The sequence below is a fragment of the Mobula birostris genome, chromosome 24 (genome assembly GCF_030028105.1).
Source record: "Mobula birostris isolate sMobBir1 chromosome 24, sMobBir1.hap1, whole genome shotgun sequence".
NCBI classification, from domain to species: Eukaryota; Metazoa; Chordata; class Chondrichthyes; order Myliobatiformes; family Myliobatidae; genus Mobula; species Mobula birostris.
In genome coordinates, this window is record NC_092393.1 from 1,378,424 (window position 1) to 1,405,285 (window position 26,862).

General features: G+C 43.2%; 1 protein-coding gene across 2 annotated transcripts in view; it reads right to left on the reverse strand.

Moving 5' to 3' along the window:
- Positions 1-254: 254 nt before the first annotated feature.
- cdr2l (cerebellar degeneration-related protein 2-like) overlaps positions 255-26,862 on the reverse strand; it is a 108,128-nt gene continuing 81,520 nt past the window's right edge. For both annotated transcript variants that reach the window (XM_072242737.1, XM_072242738.1), the window contains exon 5: positions 255-2,634. In XM_072242737.1, coding sequence (XP_072098838.1) covers positions 1,767-2,634 — 868 coding nt within the window. In that variant the 3' untranslated portion in view covers positions 255-1,766. The remainder of the gene's footprint in view (positions 2,635-26,862) is intronic.

The following is a 26,862-nucleotide window of genomic DNA, read 5'->3' on the forward strand; positions in this document are numbered from 1 at the left end:
ATCAACATCGCACAGGATGAAGTAGGACTACCATAAAGCATTTTTTGCTGGTGGTGAAAATGTTGTTGAGTGTGGGGAAATGAGGGAGGATGGAAATAAGCCTGGATGTCCCAATTTAGAGTCATTGGAACAATGGTTGCTTGAGTCTTCAGTAGAACAAGGAGGAGAAATGTGGAACAAGGCTATGTGTGAAGTTGCATACAGCCCATGAATTCATCCAACACCAAGAATACAAATAACAGCACACCAAGTGGTAACAGTAACATTGCTTGTTTAATATCCAAATTATTAACGGAAATGTTTAATATTACATTTGAGGTTATATTTCTAGTTAAAAATGCATATGTTTTGGCACTTATCAAACGTGTCAAGCCTGCATACACAAGATGGAGCAGAAGCAGGATCAGTGCCAGAGATCCTTCCAAACCCTCTCTCCCATCTTCAGCTGACTGGGTTCCATGTGATTGACTCTCAATGCCTCAACAATCCCAATTCATACTGAATGTTTAGCAATCTGGGTGTATCACAGTTAACTCTACTTACCCAGCAGAAACTGGAATGAAGTAGACATGGATCATGAGAATGTCTCTGCCATTTTCCTCTCTTTCTTAATTTTGATTTGCATCACATAGCTACTGGGGGAGTCAGTTTTTTTTTTGTTCTTTGACCACATGCTCTGACTCTGACAATTAGTGCCTTGGACCCCAAAACATATTTGACAGCACGCACCATTTTCACAAGTACTCCAGGATGAGAAACCAATATCCTTTTAAAAAACAAGTTGAGAAAGAGCAGTCCTGGGAAAGGAACCATCCAGTTTTCTGTCCCTCTTTAGGGAATAATGTGGAGTGAAATCCTCGTTTATTACCAGAAGCTTCAGTGAAGCAGTGAAAATGGAATAGCCTCCATGACATCATCTAGGATAAACAATTCCATGAAACTGATGCAAGTTTGTGGAGTTGTAACTGCCCAGTTGTTGGACAGCACTAAATAGTAACTTATGGCCCAAATTTTCTAATGTTCAGATATACATTCTTCACCAGATCATCTCCAACCCTCATTTTCCCTGGGGCTGAAGTCTGCTACAAAGGCAAACCACAAAGAAATTTCTACAGACAACACCACAATGTAGTGAGATGAGAGGTCAGGCTCCATCTTAGTGCAAGCTTTCTCAACAAGGCAATCTCTCCAAAGATTGCACATCAATCTCATAGGCTGAGAGAGGCAGCACGTATGTAATACTGATTAACAAACTATTGCACATTTAGCAAAACAGAAGTACTAACAGCAACTGAGGAATAGAGCCTAGATGGAGGAGAAGGAAAAGGCCAAAGCAAGGTCTCTGGCTGATATTTCTCTAAGGTCAAACACCTACATGACCTCGCCCACTGAGACTTCACTGGAAGAATGGCTGGATTTCAGCAACTTTATAATGGGGGGGGAGCAACAAAACTGAGGAGACACAATGGGCTGTGAAACTCCATGGACAAATACAGAAGGCAGATAAAGTACATTTCAAAACAAATATCTATGCATCAGGAGAGGGAAGGAATCACATCAAAAGCCATATTAGTGCTTCTCCTTCCTACCCCAGATACATATTTACATTTTTTTTTGAAAGCAACTACTTTATTGCATAGTATCCCTTCATTCCACTCAGTAACAGTCATAGAAAGCCCAGGAGGTCTGGTTAAACAATTAATGCTAATGTGGTCAAAAACAAAACAGCACCACCCATCTTACCCCCTGGGACTGTGAGCTTCCTTTCAGTTGGTGGCCTTAGTTATGCTCTTGGAGGCGCTGATGTCAGCCTTGGTCTTCTGGATGCGGGTGAATATCTCCCTGAAGAGGGCCTTGTATTCAGGCTGGGACTGGCTCAGCCGCTTGTCAGCTGCCTCCACCTGCTGGCTGAGGCTCAGACCCTTTTCGGGGGCCTTCACCTCAGCCTCCAGGCACTCAAGAAGCAGGAAATCGCGGCAGGAGGTGTCGCGGGAGACAGGCCGCGATGTCTGCACGGCGGCGTGCCGTAGCCCCTCTTCGTGGCGCCGGCACTTACCAAGCAGCTCCTCGTACTTGTCCAGCAACGCATGGTACTGCTCATCCACCTCGCGCAGAATGGACATGCCACGCTTGCGCACACTGTTGGCGTGCAGGGCGTAGCTGCCCTCGTGTCGGCTTACATCATCCCGCGTGACCAAGGTGCTCAGGGCTGTGTCGCTGCTGCTCTTGCAGACGCGCAGCAGGCCGCCGTCAGGCGCGAGCGGCAAGGTGGCGGAGTCGTCGGTTTCGGGGGCAGCTGTAAGCGGTTCCAGCAGGGCGTCAGCCAGCGGATCGTCGCTGCTGATGAGGTACTGCCTCACCTGCCTCATCTGCTGCAGCTCCAGCAGCTCGGCCTCCAGCTCCTGCACCCGTGCCTTGCAGCCCTCCATAAGGCAGAGTCGCCGCTCCAGCTCCGAGTACTCGGCCAGCACCGCCGCGCACTCCCGTTCCGCTGCCTCCTTGCGCTGCCTTTCCTCACTGATCTGCAACCGCAGCGCGTTGGCACTCAGCCGCAGACGCTCGTTCTCCTTCTCCAGCCGCTCGGGCTTGGCCAGGCCGCCAGCGATGGGCGGAGAGTCATCCGGGGAGCTGCACCTGCGGCACAGAAGGAGAGGCGTTACACCGCTTGGCCTGTTGCTGACCACCCCCAACACAGTCCCATCCCTTGCTGCAGGCTGGGCACCATTCAATCCAGGCCCTTGGCCCATCACGTACCTGCAGACCACCTCCCAGAACTTGGTTGTTACCTTGTGCGGCCTGAGAATCCAAAGGAGGTGGAATTTGTACATTCATTAACAAAGGTTGTTCATTATCAATCTCACTTGTAATTATCAGTCCCTAATCTGAGTCAATTGAACATCGTACGATTTAATGGCAGTCACACTACTTGTTCATGAGGTTTACTGGTATATTGATCACACCTGTCTACATCTCCCCAAGCACGAACACCAAAGGTGCACGAGGAGAGCTTCACCGTATCATCAGCTCTCTGCAAAACAAATATCCTAACAGTCTCTTAATAATTACAGGAGACTTCAATCATGTTAACAGGCAGGACATTCTACCCAAATTCCATTAACATGTCACTGTGGCCACTGGGGAACAAACAGACTGGACCATATTTATACAAACAGACATGGTAGTTATAAAGCCATCCCACGCCTTCATCTTGGCCTCTCTGACCACATCTCCATAATGTTAATCCCAGCATTCCAACCATCGCTGAAAATGAAGAAACCAGTCAAGAGGACCATCACTGCATGGCCTAATGATCCAATCTCTAAGCTTCAGGACTGTGTTCAATGGACTAATTGGCAGATGTTCAAGGAGGCTGCCGCAAATGGAGAAGGCAGATCTCGAGGAATATGCCTCATCTGTCACACTACACACAAAGTGCTGGGGGAACTCAGCAGGTCACGCAGCATACATGGAAATGAATAAACAGTCTATGTTTCAGGCTGAGACCCTTCTTCAGGATTGACCTGTCAACGGCTACATCAGTAAGTGCAGGCGATGTTGGTACCTCAAAAACGGTCATCTCACGGCCCAACCAGAAGCCCTGGCTGAAAGCAGAGGTGCGATCCCGACTAAAGTCCGGTGATAGAACAGCTCTTGAAGCTGCCAGGAGAAACTCACCTTAGGCATCCAAAGAACAAAAAACCACAGAAAAAATTCAGGTACACTGTCTAACAATGAGCCCCAGCATATGAGGTTGGGCAGCGAGGGCGTTACTGACCACACAAGGCAAAGCAGCATTGACTATACCAGTGACACTTCCTCCACACCATGCGTGCAACACCACACCAGCCATGAAAGCTACGCCCTCTTCCAGATGAGCAGCCACAGTCTTCAACAGCGACAAACGTGAGAAGGGCTCTCCAGGGAGTCAATCCCTGTAAGGTGGCCAGGCTAGACAATATTTTCCAGGCTGAATACTCAGGGAGTTTGCACAGACACCTGTAAGGACGTTTTCATCACTTCACTTATCCAGGCTGTTGGACCCACATGCTTCAATCAGCCACCGTCATCCCTGTTGCAAAGAACTCTACATTTTCCGAAGGAAACAACGACCCCTGATGACACTGACACTAATCACCATGAAGTGCTTTGAATGGATTAGAGTGACACATCTCAAAAACTCCATTGCTGCCAAATTAGACACTCACCAGTACGCTTACCAACAGAACCACTGTATGACAGAAGCCACAGCATCTGTCATGCACCTGGCCCTGACACACCTAAAACAAAGACAGTTATGTCAGAACACTGTTTTAGGATTTCACTTTGACATTCAACATGACTATTCACAGACCCTGGGGAACAAACTCCTTCTCCTTGGTCTTAATACACTACTGTGCAACTGAGCGTTGGGTTCCTAATGAACAGACCTCAAACAGTCAGGTCCTCCCCCTCCCCAGGGCTGTGCGCCGAACCCATGGCTGTACACTCTTCTCACAAATGACAGCACGGCCAAACACCCAAGTGATCACATTGCCTGGTTCGCCAATGACACAACGTTGAAGGGGCTCATCACCTACAACGTTGAGATGGCCTACAGAGAGGAGATGGAAGAGCTCAGAGACTGGAGCCAGTCAAATAACTTCTTCCTTTATGTCAACAAGATGAAGTGGATGGTTATCGACTTGAGGAGAACTCGCACCCCTTTGTAATGGCGACAGAGAAATAGAAACCCCAAGCAGTCTCCAACTCCTGGGAGTGCACATCTCACACAACCTCTCATGGTCCCGGAATATATTCCACACAGTCAGGAAAACTCACCAACATCTCTACTTTCTGAGGAGGTTAAAGAGATCCGTCCATCATTCGGCAGGTGCGCAGTGGAGAGCATTCTGACAAGCTGCATCACTGCTTAGTATGGAAACTGCACTGTGACAGACAGGAGGCCTCTACAATGGGTAGTCAAAGCTGCCCAATGCATCACCAGTATCTCCCAGCTGCCATCAAGGACATCAATTGGTCAGGGCATGAAGGGATACTGGGCGAGAGGGTGGGGAGAGAAAGGAGATCTGGGCGTGAGAGGGAAATTGGATCCGCAACGATGAAACGGCAGAGCAGATTCAATAGGCAGAATGGCCTAATTCTGTTCCGGTATTTTATACGGAAAAGGGGCAGTAACATCATGAAGGATGCCACCCACCCTGTTCCCATCAGGGAGGAGGCTACATAGCATCCATGCCAGGACCACCAGACTCAAAAACAATTATTTCCCCAAGCAGTAAGGCTGATCAACACCTGCACCCATGAACCCACCCCTCCACACCCCCAGCACCACTAACCACTACGGTATTTTATCAGTCATCTTGTGTACAGACACTCCTGTGCCTAGCATCACTTCATGGACATACAATCAAAGTATATGAGCTATCCTGTGTATTTATATTTATTGTATTTTTATAATTACTGTATTCTTTATTTTTGTAGGTTTTGTGCTATATCAGATCTGGAGTAAATTATTTTGTTCTCCTTTACACTTGTGTACAGGAAATGACATGAAACAGTCTTGAATCTCAAAGTGCTCATGTAGATACCGTTAGCATGTGAGCAGCTCTACCTCGAGCACCTTCAGTCAATGCATTCTAAAATCAACCACCTTCCGGTTGGAAGAATTTCTTCACGCCCCCTCAATATCTTATCCCTTGCCTTAAATATCTGCTGTTTTTCAAACACCACCTTAGCCAATTTGAACCCCTTATGAACTTATACACCTTTTAGGTTTTACTGTTCTAAGGCAAACAGATTCAGCTATCCAATCCCTCCTCATAACAGAAACACTCGATTGCAAGCAACAGACTAGTAAATCCCATCTGCACTCTGTGTTTAAGTACTTAATTTGTAACCGAAGGAATGTTTTACATAAATTTTCCATAATTTCCTTGTTTATATTCTAAGCTCCAGCTAATAAAAGCAAATATCTTGTATGCTTTTTTCCATCACCTTATCTACATATGATTTTCCATATAACCGTATAACAATTACAGCACGGAAACAGGCCATCTTGGCCCTTCTAGCCGTGCCGAACACGTACTCTCCCATCTACCTGCACTCAGCCCATAACCCTCCATTCCTTTCCTGTCCATATACCTATCCAATTTAACCTTAAATGACAAAATCAAACCTGCCTCTACCACTTCTACTGGAAGCTCGTTCCACACAGCTACCACTCTCTGAGTAAAGAAGTTCCCCTTCGTGTTACCCCTAAACTTCTGCCCCTTAACACTCAACTCATGTCCTCTTGTTTGAATCTCCCCCATTCTCAATGGAAAAAGCCTATCCACGTCAACTCTATCTATCCCCCTCATAATTTTAAATACCTCTATCAAGTCCCCCCTCAACCTTCTACGCTCCAAAGAATAAAGACCCAACTTGTTCAACCTTTCTCTGTAACTTAGGTGCTGAAACCCAGGTAACATTCTGGTAAATCTCCTCTGTACTCCCTCTATTTTGTTGACATCTTTCCTAATAATTCGATGACCAGAACAGTACACCATACTCCAAATTTGGCCTCACAAATGCCTTGTACAATTTTAACATTACATCCCAACTCCTATACTCAATGTTCTGATTTATAAAGGACAGCATACCAAAAGCTTTCTTCACCACCCTATCCACATGAGATTCCACCTTCAGGGAACTATGCACCATTATTCCTAGATCCCTCTGTTCCACTGCATTCCTCAATGCCCTACCATTTACCATGTATGTTCTATTTTGATTAGTCCTACCAAAATGTAGCACCTCACACTTATCAGCATTAAACTCCATCTTCCATCTTTCAGCCCACTTTTCTAACTGGCCCAAATCTCTCTGCAAGCTTTGAAAACCTATTTCATTATCCACAACCCACCTATCTTAGTATCATCTGCATACTTACTAATCCAATTTACCACCCCATCATCCAAATCATTAATGTATATGATAAACAACATTGGACCCAGTACAGATCCCTGAGGCACACCATTAGTCACCGGCCTCCAAACCGACAAACAGTTATCCACCACTACTCTCTGGCGCCTCCCATCCAGCCACTGTTGAATCCATTTTACTACTTCAATATTAATACCTAACAATTTAACCTTCCTAACTAACCTTTCGTGTGGAACCTTGTCAAAGGCCTTACTGAAGTCCATATAGACAACATCCACCACTTTACCCTTGTCAATTTTCCTAGTAACCTCTTCAAAAAATTCAATAAGATTTGTCAAACATGACCTTCCACGCACAAATCCATGTTGACTGTTCCTAATCAGACTCTGTCTATCCAGATAATTATATATACCATTTCTGAGAATACTTTCCATCAATTTACCCACCACTGATGTCAAACTCACAGGCCGATAATTGCTAGGTTTACTCTTAGAACCCTTTTTAAACAATGGGACCACATGAGCAATACACCAATCCTCCAGCACCATCCCCATTTCTAATGACATTTGAAATATTTCTGTCAGAGCCTCTGCTATTTCTACAGTAACTTCCCTCAAGGTCCTAGGGAATATCCTGTCAGGACCCGGAGTCTTATCCACTTTTATATTCCTTAAAAGCGCCAGCACTTCCTCTTCTTTAATCATCATAGTTTCCATAACAACCCTACCTGTTTACCTTACCTTACACAATTCAATATCCTTCTACTTAGTGAATACCGGAAGAAGAAATTGTTCAAAATCTCCCCCATCTCTTTTGGCTCCTTACATAGCTGTCCACTCTGATTCTCTAAGGAACCAATTTTATCCCTCACTATCCTTTTGCTAGTAGTATAACTGTAGAAACCCTTTGGATTTATTTTCACCTTACTTGCCAAAGCAACCTCATATCTTCTTTTAGCTTTTCTAATTTCTTTCATAAGATTCTTTTTATATTCTTTATATTCCTCGAGCACCTCATTTACTCCATGCTTCCTATATTTATTGTAGATCTCTCTCTTTTTCCAAACCAAGTTTCCAATATCCCTTGAAAACCATGGCTCTCTCAAACTTTTAACCTTTCCTTTCAACCTAACAGGAACATAAAGATTCTGTACCCTCAAAATTTCACCTTTAAATGAACTCCATTTCTCTATTACATTCTTCCCATAAAACAAATTATCCCAATCCACTCCTTTTAAATCCTTTCGCATCTCCTCAAAGTTAGCCTTTCTCCAATCAAAAATCTCAACCCTAGGTCCAGTCCTATCCTTCTCCATTATTATATTGAAACTAATGGCATTGTGATCACTGGACCCGAAGTGCTCCCCAACACATACCTCCATCACCTGACTTATCTCATTCCCTAACAGGAGATCCAACACTGCCCCTTCTCTAGTTGGTACCTTTATGTATTGCTGCAAAAAACTATCCTGCACACATTTTGCAAACTCCAAACCTTCCAGCCCTTTTACAATATGGGCTTCCCAGTCTATGTGCGGAAAATTAAAATCTCCCACAATCACAACCTTGTGCTTACTACAAATATCGCTATCCCTTTATAGATTTACTCCTCCAATTCTCGCTTCCCATTAGGTGGTCTATAATACACCCCCATAAGTGTCACTACACCTTTTCTATTCCTCAATTCCACCCAAATAGCGTCCCTAGACAAGCCCTCTAATCTATCCTGCCAGAGCACTGCTGTAATATTTTCTCTGACAAGCAATGCAACACCTCCCCCTCTTGTCCCTCCGATTCTATCACCCCTGAAGCAACGAAATCCTGGGATATTTAGTCGCCAATCACAACCCTCCTGCAACCACGTTTCACTAATAGCTACAACATCATATTTCCAGGTATCAATCCATGCTGTAAGCTCATCCACCTTTCTTACAATGCTCCTAGCATTAAAGTAGATGCATTTAAGAAACTCTCCACCTCTTACTCTGTTTATCCCTAATGGTGCAAACAACTTTATTATTTTTTTCTTCCTTCTCCCCCACATCTTCGGTCTGAGCGTTCTCGTTCTCTGTTCCCTGCCTATCCTCCCTCACACACTGTCTACTAGCTTTCCCTATTTGTGAACTAACCTCCTTTCTCCTAGTCTCTTCAATTTGATTCCCATCCCCCAACCATTCTAGTTTAAAGTCTCCCCAGTACCCTTCGCAAATCTCCCCGCCAGGATATTGGTCCCCCTAGGATTCAAGTGCAACCCGTCCTTTTTGTACAGGTCACACCTGCCCCAAAAGAGGTCCCAATGATCCAAAAACTTGAATCCCTGCCCCCCGCTCCAATCCCTCAGACACGCATTTATCCTCCACCTCATTCCATTCCTACTCTCACTGTCGCGTGGCACAGGCAGTAATCCCGAGATTACTACCTTTGCGGTCCTTTTTCTCAACTCCCTTCCTAGCTCCCTATTCTCCTTTCAGGACCTCTTCCCTTTTCCTATCTATGTCATTGGTACCTATATGTACCACGACCTCTGGCTCTTCACCCTCCCACTTCAGGATATCTTGGACGCAATCAGTAACATCCCGGACCCTGGCACCAGGGAGGCAAACTATCATCCGGGTCTCCGGACTGCATCCACAGAATCGCCTATCTGACTCCCTTACTATCGAGTTCCCTATTACAACTGCCCTCCTCTTCCTTTCCCTACCCTTCTGAGCTACAGGGCCAGACTCTGTGCCGGAGGCACGGCCACTGTCGCTTCCCCCGGGTAAGCTGTCCCCCACAACAGTACTCAAACAGGAGTACCTATTGTCAAGGGGCACAGCCACTGGGGTACTCTCTATTACCTGACTCTTCCCCTTCCCCCTCCTAACCGTGACCCACTTGTCTGCCTCCCGTGGCCCCGGTGTGACCATCTGCCTGTAACTCCTCTCTATCAGCTCCTCACTCTCCCAGACCAGACAAAGGTCATCGAGCTGCAGCTCCAGTTCCCTAACACGGTCCCTTAGGAGCTGCAGCTCGGTGCACCTGGCACAGATGTGGACGTCCGGGAGGCTAGGAGACTCCAGGACCTCCCACATCCGACACCGAGAACAGCAATCTGCCCTCACACTCATACTTCCCCCTTTCCTCAAATAGCAGGAAAAATTGAAAACCAAACCTACTTTGCCTCGCCCTTTTCTGCCTAAGCCCGTTGAGCCAAAGCCCTTAAGCCTTCACTCTGCTTCTGGCTCACTCCACTGCCCGCAAAACAACGCTACCCGCTGTATAAGGCTGTGTTCCTTTTAAACCTTCTGTGCTTCACTGCCCGACGTCACATGCCTGCGCAGTCCCGCCTCTCTGAACTTCGATGAGAAAAAAAATCAAAATGGCTCCCACTGCACTCCCACTCCGGGAGTCTTTGAATCTAGCAATCTTTGAATGTGTATCCCAAGGTCTTTCTATTTCTCATACTGTGAAGTTCCGTCATTCGCTGAGTACGTCCTACCTTTGTTAGCTTTCCTAAAATGCATCACCTCGCACAGATTAAATTCCATCTATCACTGTTTTCCCCATTTTACCAACTGATCAATACAGTTCTGAAGCCTCTAACTATCCTCACTAATACAACCCTCTCTGTCACCTGAAAACTTACTAATTATATTTTCCACATTCAAGTTTATTATTAAAGTACATGCATATACAACCCTGAGGTAAGTTTTCTTGTGGGTATACACAGTAGATCAAAGAAACACAATAAAACGAATGAAAGATCGCACACAACAGGGCGGAAAACAACTAATGTGCAAAGGACAACAAACTGCGCAAATACGGAAGAGAATAAATAAACAAACAAACAAACAATAAATAAATAAATATCAAGATCATGAGATGAAGAGTTCTTGAAAGTGAGCCCAGTTTAGTGGTGGGCAAGTCAAGATGAGTGAAGTTATCCCCTCTGGTTCAAGAGCCTGATGGCTGATGGGAGAAGAGAGCCTAGCCCAGATACTGAACGTCCTTGATGGTATTTGTTGCTTTCCTATGATAGCGTGTAGGTGTGCTCAATGGTGGGGAGGGTTTTACCCGTAATGGACTAGGCCGTATCCACTACTTTTGTAGGCCTTACCGTACAAGGGAATTGGTGTTTCCATACCAGGCTGTGATGCAACCAGTCAGTGTAGTCTCCAACACACACATCTATAGAAACTTGTCAAAGTTTTAGCTGACATGCCAAAAGTTGTTGCCTCTCTCCACCTCTGATCTCCCAAATGAGGACTCTCATGGACATCCAGTTTCCTTCTTCTGAAGTCAAAAATCAGCTCCTTAGTCTTGCTGACATTGAATGAGAGGTTGTTGTGACACTGCTCAGCCAGATTTTCAGTCTCCCTCCTACATGCTGATTCATCAACACCTTTGATTCAGCCTTCAACAGTGGTGTTGTCTGTAAACTTAAATATGGCTTTAGCTGTGCTTTGCCTCACAATCATAAGTATAAAGTGAGTCGAGCAGGGGAGTAAGTACACAGCCTTGTGGTGCACCTGTGCTGATGGAGCTCATGGAGATGTTACCACTAATCCAAACCGATGGGCAAGAGAGGAAATCGAGGATTCAATTGCACAAGGCGGTTTTGAGGACAAGGTCTTGAAGCTTATTGATAAGTTTTGAGGGGATGATGGTATTGAATGCTGTAATGTAGTCAACAAATAGCATCTTGATGAATGCATCTTGCTCTCCAGATGTCCCATGGTTGAGTGAAGAGCCAACAAAATGGCATCTGCTGTGGACCTGTTGTACCGATAGGCAAATTGGAGCAGATCCAAGTCGCTTCACAGGTAGTAGTTGGTCTGTTCATCACCAACCTCTCAAAGCACTTCATCACAGTGAATGTAAGTGCTACCGGTCAATAGTCATTCAGGCAAGTTACCACATTCACATTGAAATTATTCATCTGCATAGACCATAATGATCCCAGCACTGATTACTGCGGTATGGCAATGACTTTCAATCACAAAAACAATCCTTCACTATCAATGTCTACCTCCTACTAAACAAGTCAACTTCAGATCCTTTGAATCCCATGGTCTCCACATGGAACTTTCTCAAACTAATCATGTAGTTTTCACATGTGCACTAATGTGAACCAGAGAGGATAACTTCACTCATCTTGACTTGCCCACCACCGAACTGGGCTCACTTTCAAGAACTCTTCATCTCACATTCTTGATAATGATTTATTGTTTGTTTACAGTATTTATTTATTCTCTTTTGTATTTGTGCAGTCTGTTGTCTTTTGCACATTAGTTGTCTTCAATACATTTTTTCCCTCTTCAAACCAACTCAATCCAAGTGGACAGACCAATTCTGCAGAGTTTATTCCCCATTTCATTGTGTCTTCAGCCAATAAATGTATGCCCTTTGACTTTATTGAAGAACCCAGGTAAGTCAGACACAATTTACCTTAAGTTAGTTAATGCCTGTAGTCTCTTCAGCTGAAGCTTCCAATTGTCTGTTGGATTCGACTGTATAATTGGTATTTTCTTTGGACTTTAACAATTTATGACAGCTTGTATTTATCTATATACAGTATGTTCAAAACTCTTAGACACATACATATACATAGCTAGGGTGCCTAAGACTTTTGCACAGTACTGTACATTTAATTGTTCAGTATGCCCCCGAGGTTAGTGGTCACCAACCCATCAATCGCAATCGACCGGTTGATCTTTGAGACTTTCCCAGTAGATCCCGAAAAAAATCAAAAACAAATACACAAATACTGTTGTAATGTGAGCATTATAAAAATAAGTAATACTAATTAGGATAATGGTAATATAGCAATACTTTTGCTACAAAGCTGTTTATGAAGGGAGATTGATTGCTTCTGGTTGCAGGGTTTTAGTTCCGTTCTTTCTGCCCAGTGCGCATGTGTGTAGCACCCTCGCCACGAACTGCGTTTTCAGCGTAGCTTGTGCTGCATCAAAATGACCAATTAGATTAGATAAGAGCAGTGGTCCCCAACCTCCAGGCCGCGGACCGATATATTGCCGCAAAGAATGCAGTGGTACAGCAGTAATCGGAACACACCCAGCACATGTTTAAGAAAAAAGCCGAAATAAACAAGCTAATTAATCTGGTGCCGTGCTGGCCCAGATCAGAGGCGATTGTCAATTGCCACCCCTGCATCCCTGCATTCTTCGTGGCAATGTATTGGTCCGTGGCCCAGAGGTTGGGGACCACTGGATAAGAGTACAGGCTGTCGCAAACATCAATATACGGCACTCACTCGTGATATCCTGATAGCATGGCGGAGGCTCCACAAAAGAAGGTGAAAACGTACAAACTCCATCCAGAATGGGTAGAGGAATTTCTATTTACCTTGGGGAAAGATAATTGTGAATCTATGTTGTGCCACCAAACACAAGCACTGACTAAAAGAGGGAATCTGGAGCGGCACCACAACACCAACCACCAGGAATTTAAAGACACCTACCCCCCAAAGAGCGCAATTCGTGCCAGGAAAGTTGAGGAGCTGAAATCAGGGTTGAAGGCCCAGCAATCCTTTTTCACAAAACATGCTGCTCAAAATAAGGCTGCTATTGAAGCATCATTTCATGTAAGTCACCTTTTGGCTAAACACAAGAAGCCTTTTACAGATAGCGATTTATTCAAGGAAGCAATGGCCATTACCGCAGAGACTGTTTTTAATGACTTTAAAAACAAAAACGACATCACAACCACAATACATAATGTACCGCTTGGCCCTGCAACAGTGACAAGGAGGGTAGGGTCACTGTCAGAGGACGTGGTTAAAGGACTTGAAACTCTGTGAATATTTTTCACTACAGTTCGATGAATCCCTGGATGTAATGCAAACAGCTCAGCTTGTATTTGTCAGAATGGCTTTCCAGGATTTTACAACAAAGGACAACTTCCTCACTCTTTTGCAATTAAAGGAAAGAACGAGAGGTGAGGATACTTACAATGAGTTTAAAAAAATATGTCCGTGAACATGACAACCCCATTCATAAACTGGTGGCAATTACTACTGATGGGGCCCCAGCAATGTGCAGTGTGTGCGTTGGTTTTATAGCACTAAAAGTCAGTGCCTACTTCGGGTTGACTTATCTGTGTGAAATTGCATTTTCACGGATGAAAATTATTAAATTTAAGTACAGGAGCTGTCTTACTGACAGACACCTCACAGACTGTCTCAGACTGGCTGTCTGTAGTTATGAGCCAAATTTCAGGGAACTAGCAGAAAGTATTCAGCCCCAGTCACCACACTGAGTGCAACAATCAATTTTTATTCATTTATTTTTCGTGTTGAAATAAAATTAAATAATGAAACTTAGAATTAAAGGTGTGAGGTATTGTAATATTCTTAAAGAAAGACAGCTATGGCCTGTTTGATATGCTAGTTACAGTGTTTTCTTGTTTGAATTAATTTGAAAGTTTGACAAAAGTATTTAGTGTAATTCAAATACAATTAGCCCAAATAAAAGGCCTCAAATTGGAAGTACAATCTGAGCTGTTTTTTCTCCAAATGATTTAGTAGGTAGATCTTGCCTTTCACTAAGGTCGAGATAGGGGATCTTGGGCTTAAAAAGGTTGGTGACCACTACCCTAGGTGATTACAGGCTTTGAATTATTCTGGAAGCTTCTTTGGCAGTGCATTATTTGAATAACGGCTATTTAATTGGTTAACTCCTGTACAGATTTGAGTGGAATGTCCCTTATCTATGGTATAAGAAGGGCTGAGCATATGGTCCACCATCTGTACTACTTCTTTTCCTTCCACTATTAGCCTCTTGCTACTCCCCATTTCCAATTCTTTGTTCTGCTAGAACTTAACAAAATGATCATAAAGCAACAAGTTTTATGCCTTTTTCTTGACTTCTGTACAAACCTTGGATCAAAAGCATCCAAATCCAACAATTTGCTATAATTGACAAGGATAGTTACGAAGATTTAAGGACTTGGAAGAATCCCAGGTGATGTGGAAGCTTTTAGTGCCCAAGCTTAAAAGGAGGTAATAACTTCTTTGATTCAAAATTTTCTGAGGGAATCGATTAGTTCTGGCTTCAGTACATCATCTGGTGGAAGTGCTAGAGTGAGCAAACTACTTTATGGTGCTATTTTAAAAAAAAACATTATTAAAAACAGACAAGAACGGAAATTAATACCGTGCTTGGATTAAATTTATGCAAGCTAGTGGAGTACGCAGAAAGATTTCAGTTGTAATTTAGTGCTTAAAAACATCTAGATTGTGATTGAGTGAGAAAGTTTGCAAACCAAGAATCTAATATTATTTTGGATCGTGGCAAAGTGATTTATAAAAAAATGTACCAATTAAGTGTTGCACGAGATTGAATTTGGACTACGGCCAGAGTCATGAAACCGAGCTCTGACCAGAATAAAACACCTGTTTGATAAGATTAATGAAAAAAATCCAGATGAAAAATCTGTTGGGTTTATTAAAGTGTGATAAAATTCAGAGAGTGCCTGAATGAAAGAAAAAAAACTGGAATGTGTGAGTTAAAGATATGAACACGTGGTCAGTCTGATTGAATGTATGAGCAACTGAAAAAGTTAACGGGGTGAGTAAAGGAGTTTACTAATAGATTGGAGAAGAAATGTGAAACATGAGATAAACTACAAGAACATTATGATGGAGACAATAAAAAGCCTAAAGAGTAAACTTCTGCATTAACTGAATGCGTGAATGAAACAATATGACAAGCGTAATCAAATTGAAGTGCATTGTATGGAGGTAAGGAGCAAACTGAAGTCATATTAAAAAGCCAAGCAGGACCTCCAGTGGGAAGTCCTGCAGTCTAGTGAAAGGTCCTGCAAGTGACACTTCTTTTGACACATCTCCTTGGGAAACACCTCTCACATCAGACAGTCCTCCCCTAGAGCAACATCATCTGACCTCTGAGGAATTACAGGATGAAAACGATACGGACACTATAGCGACCTTTAGAAACTCAAGGGAGGATGACAGTGATGAAATAATGGGATTGGCAGCTATGTCACAGCTTGCTCCGATAAAGACCAAGGGAGTGAAGACATGCAGGACTGAAGATGGAACCTTTGAAAGGAGACTGACAGCGGATTGCCAGGCTGCTTATCGATGTACTGACAAACTAACCCCTCTAGGGACAGATCCATCAACTGTTTTCAATGCCTTGAAGCCATCACACAAGTGGTTTACATTTATTGATATGGCCAATGGATTCCGATCTAGTCCACTGGCATCTGAATATCAACCATGGTTGGTTTTCACAGTTGATGGTCAACAATACTAGTTGACGAGGCCACCACAAAGGCTCCTCGACAATCTCACTGTCTTTCACGTGGCTTTGAGACAACATCTGAAGGACTTACCAACTATTGATTCAATTGTCATACAATATGTGGATGGTGTCCTGATTGTATCTGAAGCTGCAGACCAGCATGAATGTGATGTGCTTTACTTGCTCAATTACCTATCCTCCAAAGGTCACAAAGCAAACTTAAAGGTCTGACTGAAGCTTGTAAAGATCAGCTAATATCCACATGATGATGATTTTGGAAACTTATGGAGACAACGAGGATTTCTTATGGATGTAGGAACTCAGGAATATCATACAATTGCCACACACAGCAAATACACTCCCTAGGACACACTGGAGTGGAAAGGATATTCAACAGATTCTCCTAATGGTGATTGAATCTGAAGTTCAGGTGACAAGCTGAACAATTGAAAGATGCTTAACGTGCCAGAAAACAAATCCAGGAGCAGTAGAAAAGCCATCAGAATTAAGTTCTCCTGGCCTACCTGGTCCATCCTCACACTTGACTACATTACTTTCCCGAAGTGTCAAGGATACTCAGACATAATGATAATGGTGGACCAGTTTTCAAGATTCCAGAAAGGAAAGCTACTGACACACACAGAGGAAAAACTCTGATCAAGGAACACATTTCATTGGAAGTGTTTGTCAAGAGTTATGTTGATTAATGAACAATGAACGGTCTGCTTCTCAACAGCTTTCTGCCACTTGCAGTGATCCAACAGGAGGAAGACACGCCCTGATTCATGGTGAGTGGATCCTGATTAAGAAACCACATACGAAACCACTAGGAGCTTGTTGGGTTCTTTATCAAGTACCATTCATTACTAACTCGGCAGTGATAGTAGAAGGTAAAAGCAAGTGGATACACATTAGTCACTGCAAGCGAGCTTGTGTGGTACCCAAAGAGGACCACAAGCACTTTGCTTAATGTGCTAGTAACCCCTGACTCAATGCCTCTGTGCTGCTGGGCTACAGTGAGAAAATCACTGACCAGCTAGAAGACATTAAACGGAGTCAATAACTACTGGGTATTTTCAGGCCATCATGTTTGCTCTGCCATTTTATCATGGCTGATTCATTTTCTACTCAGCCCAATCTCCTGCCTTCTCCCCATATCCCTTTACGCCCCTATTAACCAAGAATGTATCAACCTCTGCCTTAAATTTACCCAATGACTTGGCCTCCAGAGCTGTCTTGGCAACAAATTCCACAGATTCACCAATCTCTGCCTAAAGAAATTCCCCATCTGTGTTCTAAATGGATGTCCCTCTATTCTGAGAATGTGTCCTCTGGTCTTAGTCTCCCCCATCAGAGAAAACATCTTCTCCACATCCACTCTATCAAGCCCTTTCAACATTCAATATGTTTCAATGAGATCACCCCTCATTCTTCTAAATTCCAGTGAGTACAGGCCCAGAGCTATCAAACACCCCTCATTGGATAAGCCCTTCAATCCTGAAATAATTTTTGTGAACCTCCTCTGAACCTTCTCAAACGTCAGCACATTAGTGAGCCTCAACAGGGCAGTATAAAGCCTCAACAATACATCCTTTCTTTTGTATTCTAGTCCTCTCGAAATGAATGCTAACATTGCATTTGCCTTCCTCACCACCAATGCAACCTGCAAATAACTTATAGGGACTCCTGCATCAGGACTCCCAAATCCCTTTACACTTCAGATTTTTGAATTTTTGTCTGTGCTTTTGTTTCTTCTATCAAAGTGCACGACCATACACTGCCGACACTGTATTCCGTCTGCCACTGCTTCGTCCATTCTCCTAATCTGAAGTTCTTCCGTAGCCTCTCTGCCTCCTCAAAACAAATTGGCCCTCCACTTATCTTTGTATCTTTTGCAAAGTTGATCACAAAGGCATAAATCCTGTCATCATTGACTATTAACATAAAAAGAAGCAGTCCCAACACAGACACACACAGACACCTGTGGAACACCACTAGTCACCAGCAAAAACAGTCAGAAAAGGCTGCCTTTATTCTCACCCTGCCTCCTGCCAATCATGCAGCCTCATGCGTTGCACTTTGCCAAAGGCCTGCCGAAAATCCAAGTACGCAACATCCACCAGTTCTTCTTTGTCTATCCTGCTCGTTATTTCTTCAAAGAATCCCGAAAGATTTGTCAAACAAATTCTTCCTTAACAAAACCATGCTGAGCATGGCCTATTTTATCATGTGCCCCCAAGAAAACTACTTCCTTAACAATTGACTCCTACATTTTCACAACCTGGCCTATAATTTACTTTCTTCCATCTCACTCCCTTCTTGAAGATTGGAGTGACATTTGCAATTTTCCAGTCCTCCGGAACCATGCTAGAATCCATTGATTCTCAAAAGATCATTGTTAATGCTTCCACAAACTCTTTAGTCATCTCATTCAGAACCCTGGTGTCTAGACCATCTGGTCAGGTAACATTTCAGACCTTTCAGTTTCCCAAGCACATTCTCCCTAGTAATTGCAACATTACACACTTCTGCCCCCCTGACACTCTTGAACTTCTGGCATACTGCTAGAGTATTCCATCTAGTGAAGACTGATGCCAAGTACTTACTCAATTCCTCTGCCATTTCATTGTCCCCCATTACTGCCTCTCCAGCATCATTTTCCAGTGGTCCAATATCGACTCTCAATTCTCTTTTACACTTTATATGTCTGAAAAAACTTTTGGTATCCTCCTTGATATTGGCTACCTTACCTTAGTATTCCATCTCTTCCTTCTTTATGACTTTTTTAGTTGCTTTCTGTTGGTTTTAAAAAGCTTCCCAACCCTCTAACTTCCCAGTATTTTTGCTCTATTGTACAGTATGTCCCCTCTTTGGCTTTGACTTCTCTTGTCAGCCACAGCTGCATTATCCTGCCTTTAGAATACTGCTTCTTATCCTGCGCTTTCCAAATTGCTCCCAAAATTCCAGTCAATACTGCTCTGCCATCATCCTTGCCAATGTTCCCTTCCAAACAATTTTGGCCAGTTTTTCTCTCATGCCTTTGTAATTCTCTTTATTCCACTTTAATACAGATACATCTGAATTTTGATTCTCCTTCTCAAATTGCAGGGTGAATTCTGTAATGTTATGATTACTGTCCGTTAAGGGATTATTTACCTTAAGCTCTCTCATCAATTCTGGTTCATTACACAACACCCAATCCAGAACAACTGATCCCCTAGTGGGCTCAACCACGAGCTACTCTAAAAAGCCATTTTTAGGCATTCTGCAAATCCCCCTCCTGGGACACAGCAACAATCTGATTTTACCAGTCAACCTGCATATTGAAATACCCCCTGACTATCGTAACATTGCCCTTTTGACATGCATTTTCCGTATCCCATTGTAATTTGTAGACCAATTCTTTACTACTGTTTGGGGGTCTGTATATAACTCCCATTAGGGTCTTTTAAGCCTTGCAGTTCCTTAACTCTACCCACAATGATTACACACCTTCTGGTCCTATGTTACCCCTTTCAAACGATTTAATTTCATTTTTTACCAACAGAGTCATCCCAGCCTCTTGGCCTAGCTGCCTGTCTTTTTGACACAGTGTGTATCCTTGGATACTAAGCTCCCAGCTATAATCTTCTTTCAGCCTCAATCCAGTGATGCCTGGAACGTCACATATGCCAATCTGTAACTGTGCTACAAGCTAATCTACCTTATTCCGTATATTGTGTGCAATGAAATATAACACTTTCAGTCCTATAGTCCTCACAGTCCTATAGTGCTAAGTTTATGCATTTGTGCTTTACATTCCCTTAAATGGGGTAGTGAATATGGAAATTTCCTCGATGATAGTCATCAGAAAATTACTGCAGCGCAACAAGGCTCCTGTTTAGTAATAAGAAATGGAACAAATATGTACTTTATGTAAGGAAACAGGGCACTCTTCCGCGTAATTGGTTAGGATCTTACTATTTGGAGTATTGACTTTCCTGCCATGAGACATACACAGACTTTACCTTTACCTCTGAGTCTAGAAGTAAACGAGACATTTTAGAAGGAGCTCTTTTGTAACAATTTCATTCCCATCTTATGGTGCTGCAAGGACTATCAGAGAGATTAAAGATGTCGCTGCAACTTTAGAAAAGGTAAGCAGTAACACTGCTGTTGCTTTATGAAACAATCACCAGGCACGAAATGGTGAACAGCTTTACGTTCCTCAGCATCCTCATCACCGAGGTTGTCACATGGTCTGTACACACCAGCTGTGTGGTGAGAAAGGCACAACAGCGCCTCTTTCACCTTAGACGGTTGAGGAAGTTTGGTATGGGCCCCCAAATCCTAAGAACTTTCTATAGGGGCACAGTTGAGAGCATCCTGACTGGCTGCATCACTGCCGAGTATGGGAACTTAATCGCAGGATTCTGCAAAGAGTGGTGTGGACAGCCCAGCATATCTGTAGTTGTGAACTTCCCATGATTCAGGACATTTACAAAGACAGGTGTGGCAAAAGGACCCGAAAGATTAATGGGGACTCGAGTCACCCCAACCACAATCTATTCCAGCTGCTACCATCTGGGAACGGTACTGCAGCATAAAAGCCAGGACCAACAGGCTCCAGGACAGCTTCTTCCACAAGGCCATCAGACTTAACTCACGCTGATTTGAGTGTATATCTATGTTACATTGACTGTTCTATTTATTATAAATTACTATTGCACATTTAGACAGAGACGTAATGTAAAGATTTTCACTCCTCAGGTATGTGAAGGATGTAAGAAATAAAGTTAATTCATTCATTCATTCAATTCTTCAAAATCATATGGCATTAGATCTTCTCTTACCAGTGATAGGCAATGAGTATTGTATTGAGACCTGGTGAGTCTGAAGATAATAACTAATATAGCCGATTATATTCATAAAGAAGCAGCTAAAATGCACCATTCTGGATGGGATTTCCTTGACTGGATTCATTTTAAGTCTAGGAAGCTGAGGTTACTCAATATTAATGATGGAATTGATGGCTTTGTTGCAAAGTTTGCAGACGAAATGAAAATAGGTGGAGGGGCAGGTAGTTTTGAGGAAGTAGGAGGCTACGAAAGGACTCAGACAGATTAGGAGAATGGGTAAAGAAGTGGCAGATGGAATACAGTGTTGGGAAGCATATGGTCATGCACTTTAGTAGAAGAAATGAAGGGTTGACTATTTCTAAATGGAGAGAAAATACAAAACACTAAGGTGCAAAGGAACTTGGGAGTCCTAAAGTTAATTTGCAGGTTGAGTCTGTGGTGAGGAAGGCAAATGCTATGTTAGCATTCACTTCAAGAGGACTAGAATATAAAAGCAAGGATATAATGTTGAGGCTTTATAAAGCAGTGGTGAGGCCTCACTTAGAGTATTGTGAGCAGGTTTGGGCCCCTTATCTTAGAAAGGATGTGGTGAAATTGGAGAGAGTTCAATGGAGGTTCACGAAAATAATTCCAGGATTGAAAGGCTTGTCATATGAAGAGCATTTGATGGCTCTGGGCCTGTATTCAATAGAATTCAGAAAAATGAGGGGTGACCTCATTGAAACCTATCCAATGGTGAAAGGCCTTGATAGAGTGGAGAGGATGTTTCCTATGGTGGGAGAGTCGAAGACGAGAGGACACAGCCTCATAATAGAGGGGTATCCTTGTAGAACGAGGATGAGAATGAATTTCTTTAGCTAAAGTATGGTGACTCTGTGGAACTCATTGCCACAGGCGGCTATGGAGGTGAAGTATTGATGTATATTTAGGGCAGAGGTTGATAGATTCTTGATTGGTCAGGGCATAAAAGGATATGGGGAGAGAGGAAAATTGGATCAGCCATGATGAAATGGCGGAGCAGACTCGATAGGCCAAATAGCCGAATTCTGCTCTTATATCTTATGGTCTTATATTGTGAAGCATAATATTTGTCCTGTTATGCTTATCATAATTTACATCTTTTTTTAAAAACTTTATATAAGGGTAATCATTAATAAGAGTAGTTCAAACTCATGTAGGTGTGCCTACTAATTTACCGAACTATGACATAATCCTATGAATTTTCAGATGTAATGATTCTGAATTTCATTTAGAGTCAAAGGGGAATATTGGACTGTATAATATTCAACTGTATAATTGTTATTTTCTTTGCAGTTTAACAATTTATACCTGCTTGTATTTTACATGACTACCCATATACATGTAATGATCAGTATGCTCCTAGTGGTTACAGTTCTTTGTATTACGTATTTTGGAAGCTTCTTTTGTATTGCATTATTTAAATAGGAGCTATTTGATTGGTTAATACTTACCGACAAATTTAAATGGAATGTCTCTTGTCTTACGGTACAAGAAGGGCCGGGTACGTAGGCCCGTCGCCTTTGCTTCTCCTTTTTCTTCCCTTATTAGCTTCTTGCTACTCCTCATTTCCCATTCTCTTTGTTCTACCACCGCTTAATAAAATGATTGTAAAGCAACAAGTTTTGTTCCTCTTTCTTGAGTTTGGAAAGAAGCTAGGATCAATATCCAACACGTCCTTGATGATGATTTCCAGTTGACCCCCAACTAGAAATCCGCCTCCACCACCACCCTTGGCATTGCGTTCCATGCAGCACCCACTGTAAAAAACACCTACCTCTGATCTGACATCCCCACCCCCCCACACTCTTCTCCAATCACCTTAAAATGATGCTTTCAAACCACTGGTCATTTCCACCCCGTGGGGAACGGCGCTGGCTGTCCACTCCATCACTGGTCATTTCCACCCCGTGGGGAATGGCGCTGGCTGTCCACTCCATCACTGGTCACTTCCACCCCGTGGGGAACGGCGCTGGCCGTCCACTCTATCACTGGTCACTTCCACCCCGTGGGGAACGGCGCTGGCTGTCCACTCCATCACTGGTCATTTCCACCCCGTGGGGAACGGCGCTGGCTGTCCACTCCATCACTGGTCACTTCCACCCCGCGGGGAACGGCGCTGGTCGTCCACTCCATCACTGGTCACTTCCACCCCGCGGGGAACGGCGCTGGCCGTCCACTCTATCACTGGTCATTTCCACCCCGCGGGGAACGGCGCTGGCCGTCCACTCCATCACTGGTCATTTCCACCCTGCGGGGAACGGCGCTGGCCGTCCACTCCATCACTGGTCATTTCCACCCCGCGGGGAACGGCGCTGGCCGTCCACTCCATCACTGGTCACTTCCACCCCGCGGGGAACGGCGCTGGCCGTCCACTCCATCACTGGTCATTTCCACCCCGCGGGGAACGGCGCTGGCCGTCCACTCCATCACTGGTCATTTCCACCCCGTGGGGAACGGCGCTGGCTGTCCACTCCATCACTGGTCATTTCCACCCCGTGGGGAACGGCGCTGGCCGTCCACTCCATCACTGGTCACTTCCACCCCGTGGGGAACGGCGCTGGCTGTCCACTCCATCACTGGTCATTTCCACCCCGCGGGGAACGGCGCTGGCCGTCCACTCCATCACTGGTCACTTCCACCCCGTGGGGAACGGCGCTGGCCGTCCACTCCATCACTGGTCACTTCCACCCCGCGGGGAACGGCGCTGGCCGTCCACTCCATCACTGGTCACTTCCACCCCGCGGGGAACGGCGCTGGCCGTCCACTCCATCACTGGTCACTTCCACCCCGCGGGGAACGGCGCTGGCTGTCCACTCTATCACTGCCTCTTATTATCTCACCAGAATCAGGTCTATTATCACTGGCACGTGACATGAAATTTGTTAACTTAGCTGCAGTTCAATGCAATACATAATCTAGCAGAGAAAACAAATAATAAATCAAATAAAAATAATAATAAATAAAGTAAATCAATTACAGTATACATATATTGAATAGATTTCTTAAAATGTGCAAAAACAGAAATACTGTATATTAAAAAAAGTGAGGTAGTGTCCAAAGATTCAATGTCCATTTAGGAATCAGATGGCAGAGGGGAAGAAGCTGTTCCTGAATCGCTGAGTGTATGCCTTCAGGCTCCTGTATCTCCTACCTGATGGTAACAGTGAGAAAAGGGCATGCCCTGGGTGCTGGAGGTCCTTAATAATGGATGCTTCCTTTCTATACACCTCTGTCAGGTTTCCTCTCATCCTCCTCTCCAAAAAGAAAAACCTTAGCTCACTCAACCTTTCCTCATAAGACAATAAGAGGCAATTATGGTATAAAAAAAAACTTATGAGGGGTTGAAATAGGGGGAGAATTGGATTAGTGTAAATGGGCAGAGGGTAATAATAATAATCTAAATGAATTATAGCTTGACACACCTTCTCTACATGGACATTTTGAAATTACATACTCTACCAGAAAGCTAAAACAATTAATTAAAATATAAACTGAACTTTGGACCTGATTAGTGCAGAACATAAAGGTGCAATAGAATGAGTACAGTATAAAACAGAGCAGCAGGACACAACTTATGGATGAATATTAAACATAAGAGTATCTGGGATATCAACAAGCAAGGAAAATAGATCATAGTGTGATATTGGGAAAACTTGTGACAGAATTTACATCAAGGCTTTAGAAATTATGCCAAACAGAGCACAATGGGAAAAGAAAACATAACAAAGACAATAACCATTTTTACTAATCCCATATTGACGTCAGAGGGAAGAAGATGAATAACAAAAAAATTATACAACAGTCAAATAAAACTTCTAAGGATATATTTTCACTAATGAAAATGGGATTCAGCTCTCCACATGAGCATATGCAATTCTGATAAGAACACACCACTATACCTAAACGAAAGCACAATTCAGAAAAATGAAGAAATTATCACTACAGAAGAAAAAATTTAACTAATGGAAGACCATGACCATCCATGGAAGACATCTCCATGACCTGAGCAGACCAAATGTCGACAAGGAAGCGTCAAACGTCTGGCTCAGCGCTGGCGATGATACATGCAAAAAATGCCAGGAGACACCAGAAACAATTCAACACATCACAGGATCCTGCAGCAGTTTGACTCAATCTGATTACTTACATGGGCACAATCAAGTGGCAAGCATCATTCACCAAAAATCTTTCTTTAAACTACTAACTCATGAAAGGACCATACCTCACTATAGATACAAGTCTGATCCAGTTTTCGAGTCAGAGTCCTACAAATTATATTACAACTGATCCATTATTACAGATCGGATAATCTCTAATAAGCGGCCAGTTATAATATTACAGGATAAACAAGCAAAAACTACTTACTTAATAGATATAGCTATTCCAAACACAGACAACATACAGAAATCAATAAATAATAAAGACCAGAAATATGCTGAATTAAAAGAGGAAACTGAAATACATTGTTCCAATCGGAATATCTACAACTGGTATCATTCCAAAGTCACTACACAATAACATTAAACTACATGCCTGCACAGCAATATTTATGTAAATCTCCAGAATAAACACGAACAGAATAGTCCAAAAATTCCCAGCAATTGAGAAATGAATGTGCTTGGCTACGCCTGTACCTGCGGTTTTATCAGCTTGAGCTGAGAAACGAAAATATCAGCAATAATAACAACAACAAACTTATTTATAAAGTGCCGTTTATACAGACAATGTCGTTCAAAGTGCTTTACAATGGGATAAAGAGCAAACATGAAAATAAAAGACAAAAATATGTTAGTTTAAAACTAAGTTAAATAAATAGGTTCTGAGCTGTTGTTTAAAATTTAGTGTCAACTGAACCTACATCCCTTGTAGTTTTAGGAACTGAATTCCACAGTTTAGGAGCATGGTTCAAAACAGCTGGCCTGCCAACTGTATTTTGAAGGAAATTGCTTAAACTTAAGAGGCTGGCAGAAGATCTGAGAGCTCAAGCAGGAAAATAAAATGAAAGTGATTCTGTGATGTACAATGGTCCGAGACCATTGAGAGCTTTAAAAACAAGACGACTTTAAGATAAACTCTAAAAGATACAAGAAGCCAATGCAGAGTATTTAGGACAGGAGTGATAGGCTCCCTCACCCTGATTTTTGTAAAAGTCCTGCAGCGGCTTTCTGAATGAGTTGAAGTTTGTCAATAATTGCTTTGGAAGGCCAATAAAAAGCGCATTGCAGTAATCTAGTCTATTCGATATACAGGCACGAACTAGTTTTTCAGCATCATTACGTGACAAAAAGATGTACCTTTGCGATATTGCCTAAGTGGAACTGTCCAAAGGAGCAGGAGAGGCAAAGAATATTTTGCATTTGAACTGTACTGGGAGTGTGTCTGAGAAATGATAACTGCAGGGTTGTGGGTTGTGGACCCAGAGTTGGTTGGTGGGTTAAACTCGAGGAGCCTCTCAACAAGTACATTTTCAGACGTTCAAAGTAAATTTATTATTAAAATGCATATGTCACCATATTTATTTATTTACTGAGACACAGCGTGGAATAGACCCTTCTGGTCCTTCAAGCTGTGCCACATAGTTAACCCTGATTTAACCCTAGCCTAGTCATGGGGCAATTTACCAGCACCCATTAATCCGCCAAACTGTGTACATTTGGGAGGAAACTGAAGCACCTGGAGGAAAACCATGTGGTCATGGGGAGAACGCACAAACTCCTTACAGGCAGCAGCAGGAAATGAAACTGGGTTGCTGGTACCGTAAAGAGTTGTGCATTACCTCTTGTGGGCAACCACTGTGAATATAAGAACACA